Source organism: Carlito syrichta, unplaced genomic scaffold (assembly GCF_000164805.1).
Source record: "Carlito syrichta isolate Samal-C Ts95f unplaced genomic scaffold, Tarsius_syrichta-2.0.1 Scaffold301636, whole genome shotgun sequence".
Taxonomy (NCBI): Eukaryota; Metazoa; Chordata; class Mammalia; order Primates; family Tarsiidae; genus Carlito; species Carlito syrichta.
Window position 1 is genome coordinate 3,244 of NW_007245732.1, and position 8,903 is coordinate 12,146.

The 8,903-nt window shown below is 40.4% G+C and overlaps 1 protein-coding gene and 1 pseudogene across 3 annotated transcripts in view; both read right to left on the minus strand.

The window, feature by feature from the left end:
- Positions 1-927, minus strand: part of LOC103257306 — a 1,533-nt pseudogene extending 606 nt beyond the window's left edge.
- Positions 928-4,200: 3,273 nt separating this feature from the next.
- AKR1D1 (aldo-keto reductase family 1 member D1) overlaps positions 4,201-8,903 on the minus strand; it is a 48,865-nt gene continuing 44,162 nt past the window's right edge. The window contains exons 8-9 of one of the 3 annotated variants that reach the window (XM_008055025.2): positions 6,108-6,190; positions 4,201-4,718 (exon numbers count right to left, since the gene is read on the minus strand). In XM_008055025.2, coding sequence (XP_008053216.1) covers positions 4,676-4,718; positions 6,108-6,190 — 126 coding nt within the window. In that variant the 3' untranslated portion in view covers positions 4,201-4,675. The remainder of the gene's footprint in view (positions 4,719-6,107; positions 6,191-8,903) is intronic. The other 2 variants (XM_008055027.2, XM_008055026.1) reach the window with 2 other exon arrangements.

Below are 8,903 nucleotides of genomic sequence, written 5' to 3' on the forward strand. Positions count from 1 at the left end.
GGGAGGCGCGGGGAGGCGGTGGCCGGCTGGGGCGGGAGACGAGCGCCAGTTCTGTCCAAGCACTGTTGAAGCAGGAAACCGCGACGACTCCCGGTGCAGAATGTCTCCGTATATAAATATTTTAAGGTAGTGGGTTATGATGAACCCACAACTTTTAAACTTTATTTTTTTTCACGTTCTGAGGGTCCCTGTTGTGAATATCTCTTATTCTGTCTGCTCAGCCTCCTTTTCCTTTCCTTGTAGGAGCTAGTTCCTGGCGATTGTAATTCCTTGTGAGTCCTTGCTCCCCTAAGCTCCTGCTGCGGCTTTCTTCTTGCCTTCCCTTCCCCTTCCTGACGCTCTACTTCTCGGCCACTAGGATGAGTCCACATCTCAGTCCCCTCCCCTCGATAGCCCCAGGCCATGGTGGTTGGCTCAAGCATGCCGCCTGCTGACCAATCAGCGTTCTTCCCAGGACGGCGGCTTTGGCAGAGCTCTTACCAAAGCCTGCGCTTTCTGCTGTGTTCCTAGTCTAGTTGCAGGAAGGCTCAAAGTTGCTGAGAGCTCTCTTGCCTGCTGTCTGAAGACCGCTAATCCAAGGGGTAGAAACAACAGTCAAAAGTTGTGCACGATAATCTCAGCCCTAGTTCTAGCTGCTTAAAATCACTTTACTCCTGAACTTCCGTGTTTCCAGTTTTGGGACAAGTTGAATTCACTCTGCTTAAACTAGTCTGAGCTGAGTTTCTGTCACTAGCGGACAGAAAAACCCTGATGGAAAAATAGCTACCTGGAAGTGGGAATGGCCGTGAACACTCCTGAAATTTGGTATCCACTCAGTGAATTTGGCTGACCCACAACGGGGGGTCTACTCCTCAATGGGGGTCTAGAGGTCTTTGATGGTCTTTTAACACAAGAGGTTAAACTCTTACATTTTGGAACTTGGACCATACGCCTACCAAGACTCAAGTTTTCCTGCTGGGGTAGATTTGGTTTGGATGCTTCAGGTAAGTCCACAAAGAAAGCACACTTTGGTTCAAGCAGAGGGTGCCAAAGCCAAAGAAGGAAGATAAAGTGGCATTATTAAGAGAATGTGTGATCTGCTTTGAGCAAATAACGTGCCTTGAAAAAGGAGAATTCTGCCCCAAGTCAGTCAGTCTTAGTAAATGCAGGAAGGGCAGCCTGAGCTCAAGCTGGGATCCTGAGGAGTCCAGAGACAGGGGAAGCCCCTACACAGTATAGCTCCTACCAGAGGAACTATTACCTTCCCTCTCATAAAAAACCTTTTACCCAATGCCCTTTGGGGGTAAGAGGGTAAGCCTATTAGCTGGACATCACCCTCTCACCCTTTTTCTTATGAATGGGAGGCAGAAACTAGGATGGAAGTAGTTAGTGAGAATTTGGGGAGTTGGTGTCTAGAGGCAGAGACATCAAGATACCATTCAGGTTTAGAGAGTGTTCACATTCAAGGATCAGACATTGAAGTTACCAGCGGAAGCCTGAAATGTTGAGAGTTCTGAGAAATACCAAGTGTTGGAAATGTAAATTTTTTCAAGCATTGTCAATCCCATGACTGTGACCTCAGTATGTGCACACCTCAAAGTGTTGAAGGCTGAAGACATGGAATCGCTGATTATGCCCCTTGGATGGCCTCTCCTGGTGTTGTTTCAATATCTATGGATGACATTGCCAAATGGAGGATCTCCTGGAAAATGGTCAGTAATAAGCAGATCAATAAACATTATGTGGGCTGGGGCAGGAAGTCCTTGCTACTTCTGTCAAACTCCACTGGGAAGAATTGTGATTTCAGCACAGATAGCAAGCACTCTCTCTGCTGCTCTGCCTGTTGTGCTCCTCACAATGAATCTTCCCTTTAATAAATCTACCTTTACTTAATTCATAACTGTCTTGGAGAATTCTTTCACCCAGCAACACCGGCCGTACCAAGCCCTACACATGGCAAAGGTGTCAGTAGTGTTGATCCCTTCTGAGGGCTGAGATAGAATTTGCTCCATGCCTTTTGCCTGGTTCCTGGTGGTTGCTGGCAATCTTCGGTGTCTTGGTTTGTAGAAGCATCACCCTGATCCCTGCCTTCACGTTCACATGGTGTTCTCCCTGTGTGTTGTTTGTGTCCAAACTTTCTTTCTTATGAGGACGCCAGTCATATTGGATGAGGGCTCACCCTATTCCACCCTACTCCAGTATGACCTCATCTTAACTTAATTAACGACATATGTAATAACCTTATTTAAAAATTTTTTTTAAAGGAGTTGAGGTTTTGATCTGTTCCCCAGGCTGAATTGCAGTGGCACAATCATAGCTCACTGCAGCCTTGAACTCTTGGACTCAAGGGATTCTTCCTCTTCATCCTCCTGAGTAGCTGGGACTACCGGTGAAAGCCATCATACCCAGCTATTATTTTTAGTTTTTATTTTTTAGAGACAGGGTTTTACTATGCTACCCAGGCTAGTCTCAATCTCCTGGGCTTAAGCACTCTTCCCTCCTCAACCTCCCAAGTTGCTGGGATTACAGGTGTGAGCCCCCATGCAGGGCCCTATCTTCAATTAAGGTTACATTCTGAGGTACTGGGGTCTGAGACTTCAGCATAGGGAGGACACAATTCAACCCATAACAGAAGGAAATCTTGAGAGGGGTGAGAGCAGAGGGAGAAGGGATATGCAGAAGCTCACATCAGACTGTTATTCTTCCCTGACCTTTCTATTTTCTGCCTCTCTTTTCCAACTCTGTTGGAGCAAGAGAAGATTCTTCTCCAATTTTTAGAAATACCTTTCTTGCTAACACATTATGAGACATTTTCCAAATTGTGAGATGCATTCAAAAATGCTTTGGGCGGGGCATGCTTTGGCCCCCAGCATTTTGGGGAGCCAAAGTGGGAGAATTACTTCAGCCCAGGAGTTTGAGATTCACTTGGGCAAACATAGCAAGACCTCATCTCTACCAAAAATAAATAAATAAATAAACAAATTAGCTGGGCATAGTGACATTTGCCTGTAGTCCCAGCTATTCAGCAGGCTGAGGTGGAAGGAATGCCTGACCCCAGGTGATGGAGACTGTGCTCCAACCTGAGCAATAGAGTGAGATTCTGCCTCAAAAATAAATAAATAAATAAATAAATAAATAACAAAGATGCGTGGATAAATGTTGTCTCTATTCCCACCATCATACTAGCCCCTTCGAAGTATTTTAGAGGACTCTGGCAATAAGAACCAGCAGGACTTAAGTTTCTGTTCTTTCATTATGGTACCCCTTTTTCTTTCTTACCTTCTCAGTGCTAAATGTATAGCAGGAATTAAATCACAGGCCTTTTAATTGAATTGGATTCAAATGATTCTTCCTCTCCCCCCCACCTTAGAAACAGAATGGAGATTCATGTGATAGAATAAATCATCATACTTTATTTCTTGTAAACAAAATATTTTCCAGAGAACAGCATTATAAGTATTGATAGTGGAATCAGGGAAAACAATCAGTATAGATCAAAATTTTTTAAGTGATAATTTATCAGAAATGCATATAAGCAATTGGTCTTGAAAAAACATAGCTTTTGTAGATCCCCATCACCCTGTGAGAGTGTATTTACTAATGTGAATGAATAAAATATGTTTCTTTAGTTGAACTGAAATAGGCAAACCTCTATTGCCAAATTACATAATCTTTTTTAAAGATAAATATTGTAGAATAATTAATTTACTAATCTTATTCACTCTTTAAAAATGCATACACAGTAAAATTACTCATGTTCTTTTGAACTTGCTGCTTTCTAAAAATTCACATATCTATCCCAATAACACTCCTAAAGTCTTAAGTATAATAATTCTATAAGGCCTTTTATTGCAAAACGTCTCCTAAGTTTCCTATTTAAATGCCTTCTTAAAAAGTAGCTGTCTTTGGACTATTTTAGGGTGCAGGGTTCTGTTTGTGTATGTTGGTTGTTTTAAGCCACTTCGCATAATGGTTGTTCTATAACCAGTGTGCGCAAAAGTGATGAGAGTGGATTCCCTGCTATATTGACACTGAGGCCCTTTGAAGATGCAAGAGATCCTTCAAGCTGGGTAAAAGCTAAACAAACATACATTGAATGGAAACAAACAACAACAAAATCATGATGACTGTGCTGACCTTTGTGGTGTTTAATTAGCTTTATTTTAAGAATTTTCTGCACTTAGACCTCTCTCTTTGCTCAAGGTACAGTAAATCACTTCCTTGTTAAAAATGCATGTGTGGATCTTTTCTTTGCTGTGTCTGTTTTACATTCAGTGGTCCAAGTTCTCAAAGCCACTGCCAGCACCCTGGCACACACTGGCTCTCCATTCTCTTTGCTGTACTGTTAACTGCTGAAGAACTTAGACTACCAATGGTGCTATCCAGATACATGGATTACTTGTCATCATATGTTGCCTTTGAAGTCTTTTGTGAAGTTTAATGGTTTTCTGTCTGGAACCTAGAAGGCAACTGATCTAACAAAATGCTAGCTGATAATTTCCTAAGAATTATTTTGACAGATTTAAATTTTTTTTCAATGTGTGTGAGTCAAAGTCACTTCCACTACACAGAAGTTAAGAATGCTTCCATCACCACTTCATCTATTGACAGTTAAACCTCTTTCATTTTCACATCTGTGGGAACTCCACTCCTAGGTCCTGGCACAGGGAAAAATATGTTCAGGAACTCTCTCAAGTCAGTATTCATCATGAAATGGGTATTCAGGATGATCGCTCCACCTGTCAAAACAATTCCCCCGGAGGGAAAAAGTTCACTCCAACATTTCACAGTTATATGTGTCACTAGCTTCCCCTGCGTATTTCACGGGCCACTTCCACTCTCCAACTCATTCTCCTGCCATTTCTTACTTACTCTTCTCTCTTGTTTTTTTTTGGGCCAACATCTTTTTTGAAGCTCTAGACAGCACCCTTGGTATGAGTATGAGTGCTTGCATTGGGGAAGGGTGGGAGAAGGAGGAGTGCCCAGTCAGAGCACTTTCTGACTCATGATAAACAGTGAGACCAATAAAATAAGTGTTCAAACTGTAGGAATCATCTCAGAATGTTTAGAAAATGTTCCCTTAGAAGATTGAAAAAAGAAGACGACAATCTAGGTGATGTGAAAAACTGGAAAGATGAATGGAGAATGATTAAGAAGAAAAAAATGCATATGTGTGTATACAAGTACATATATGCATGTGTGTATGTGTGTGTGTGTGTGTGTGTGTGTGTGTGTGTATAAACCATGTTATTTTTTAATTTTAAAGAAATGTTTAGAAAATAAAGGAATTACTTCAGATGATTAGCTGAACTGGGCAATATTTTTTAGGAATGTAAGGAATTTTGCTTGTGGGAAGCAGCTAACAGGTGGAACTAAGAAGCTCAGATCTTTTTTTTTTTTTTTTTTTTGAGTTGGGGTCTTACTCTGTCGCCCAGGCTGGAGGGCAGTGGCACGCTCACGGTCACAACAGCCTCAACCTGCTGAGCTCAGGCGATTCTTCTACCTTAGCCTTCCAAGTAGTTGGAACTATAGGCATGTGCCACCATGCCTGGCTAATTTTTTTTTTATTGTAGAGACAGGGTCTCACCAAGTTGCCCAGGTTGGTCTTGAACCCCTGGACTTAGACAATCCTCTTGTTTCGGCCTCCCAAAGTGCTGGGATTACGGGTTTGAGCAAACGCACCCAGCCAGAAGCTAAAATCTTAATAGGCAAGAAAATATTTACTAAAACTCTAGATTCTTGGTTCCCAATTTGGTGTTCTTTCTACTACATTATCATGCCTCTTTCCAAATAATTTTGCTTTATTTGTGATTTTTAAAAAGAAATAAATATGCTGTTTCAACATGTGTGCTGCTGTTGTTTTAGCATATGTACATTATAAATTAATTCTCCTCTGGTTCTGTAGCATGCCATGCTCTGGATTGTCATGGAATGTCATAAATGCTAGGACTCTCCTTGTCAATAGTAGATGTATATCCCCCAGGCATGCTGATATTCTGAACATGTTGCCTTCCATGCTTTGTCCTTGTGCTACCTATGGACAAAGGTCAGAGTTCATATGAGCTCCAATGATGCTTGACAGTCCAATACCACTAGCCAGTATCTGCTTAATGATCTCCAGAACTTACATGAGCAGTTCCACGAAGCGGATATTTTTATTCAAGGCTTCGATATCCTTCATTTCCTTTTCAGTGAGAGAAAAGTCAAAGATCTGAAATAATGAAAATAAAAGAACATTTTTGGAGGTAGAAGATGGGTCAAACTTGGGACCAAGAAGTGAGTCCAGCACTGGAAGCCCTTTGTGTACATATAAGCATCTCTGCAAATGTCTAAGAAGTGTCGGGCTGATATTGAGGGGTCATCCACTGACATGGAACTGGACATTCTGTACTACCTTTCATCTTTGAGATAATATTGCTGGGAACATCTTGCCAGGGATTCCAAATACTTTGAAACAACATATATTCAGAAAATCTCTTAAAATTCCATATGTGAATAATTATTGGTTTCAATTAGAAGATAAGCTTCCAAATTCACCCTCCTTACATTATTTCTATGCAATGTTTTCCCTTTCTAAAATGTGGATTGGTTTTCAGTGATCTTTGTTCCCCTCACGGCACAAATTATCCTAAGTGAATGAGGACCTCACATCACAAAACTGAGCTCCAGATATTCCCCTCAAAACATGCTTCTCTTATAGTTTTCCATCACAGTAAATTCATCAAGGAGAGAGTGTCAACCATATCAAATGCAATTGAAAGATCCGGTGGGACCAAGGACTGAGAACTAATTATTGGTGTAGCAAAGTGGAACTCACTGGTGACTTTGACAAGAGCTGCTCCAGTTGGGTGGTCAGGGTAAGAGCTTGATTTGGATGGGTTTAAGAGATAGTGGGGGAGGGAGATTGGAAGCAACAAGGACAGCTTTGCTGTAAACAGAAAGATAGAAGTGGATAACAGCTGGAGAGGAAAGTGAGTCTAGATTGGAATTCATTTTTTAAGATTGGAGGTTATATCACATGTGCATGTTGGTGGGAGTTATACAGTAGAGAGAAACAATTGTTAATGCAGGAGAGGGAGGAGGATGTTTGATACTGAGGCTATAGAGGAGTTAGGTGTTAGTAATTGCAATTTCCAAGGGACAGCCATGGGAATTTGTGGCTGAAATATATCAGTCAAGATCATTATGAGAAAGGGGGTCAAATAATTGTCAGGCAAGGATACTACGAGAACCATCTGTGTGGATATTGAATTCACTAAGAATCATGAGAGGAGGAGTGTTGGTGAAAGTAAGCCCAGAGATAGAATCATCAAGGAATGGAAGTCAACAATTCACGGTGGCAGCAAAACTGAATAACAGGTAGCATAATTGATATTTTTTCTTTATTATATCAACTTTTGAGATATTATGGTTCTTTATTATTTTTTCATTTTATCTAGTTTATAATTGCTTAAAATTCATGGGTTAGCTTATTTTTGCAGCTTTATTTAACCTGATTTATGAAATAGATAAACATTATATATATATAATATACAGAAACTTGTCAGTTTGATGAAGTCCCACTTGTCTATCTTATCTCTTATGGCATGAGCACTTGGGGTTTTGAACAGGAATTGGTTGCCAGTTCCAATTTTCATAAGAGTGTCATTCATAAGAACCTGCATTTTTCTAAGGTTGATACTGAGGCTATAGAGGAGTTTTTATGTTTAGGTTTTATGTTTAGGTCTTTGATCCAATTAGAGTTGATTTTTGTGTATGGTGATTTTTGTGTATGGTGTTCAATCGTCTGCATGTGGTCAGTCAGTTTTCTCAGCACCGTTTACTGAATAGGTTCTCCTCTCCCCAGTGGTTGTTGGTGAAGGCTTTGTCAAAGATGAGTTGGTTGAGAAATTGAGGTTTGCTTCTGGAATCTCTATCCTGTTTTGTTGGTCTATATGCTTATCCGTGTACCAATATAAGGATGTTTTGATTACTGTAGCTTTGAAAGTCAATGATACCTCCTGTTTTTTTGTGTTTTGTTTTGTTTTGCTGAGGATTGTTTTGACTATTCAAGGTCATTTATGTTTCCATATGAATTCCTGTATTGTTGTTTCCAGGTCTGAGAAGAATACTGATGGTAATTTATTGGGTATTGCATCAAACCTGTAGATTACCTTGGGTAGATGGGCATCTTAAAAATGTTGATTCTTCCAATCCATGAGCATGGAATATTTTTCCATTTGTTTGTATCATCTTTGATTTCTTTGAGCAGTGTTTTGTGGTTTTCATTGTAAAGAACTTTCAGGTCTCTGGTTAGGAAGATGCCAAGATATTTCATTTTTTTGTGTGGCTATTGTGAATGGGATTGTGCTTTTTATTTGGGTTTTTGTTTATTGTTGGTATATAGAAATGTGACTGTCTTTTGCACATTTATTTTATACACTGTGACTTTGCCAAAGTCCTTTATCAGTGCAAGGAGGTTTTTGACAGATTCTCTTAGGTTTTCAAGGTATAGAATCATGTCGTCTGCAAAGAGGGATAACTTGACTTCCTCGTTTCCTATTTGGATACTCCTGATCCCCTTCTCTTGTCTGACTGCTCTAGCTAGACTTTCAAAACTATATTGAAAAGGAGGGGTGAAAGTGGGTATCCATGTCTTGTTCTGGTTTTCAAGGAAAAAGCTTCCAAGTTCTGTCTGTTTAGCAGTATGTTGGCTGTGGTTTCTCGTAGATGGCTCTTACTATTTTGAGGTACGTTCCATCTATGCCTAGATGTTTGAGGGTTTTTATCAAGTATGGGTGCTGAATTTTGTCAAAGGCTTTTTCCACATCTAATGATATAATCATGTGGGTTTTGTTTTTACATCTGTTGATGCATTTAATTATGTTTATGGTCTTGCAAATGTTGAACCAGCCCTGCATCCTGGGGATGAAGCCTACTTGGTC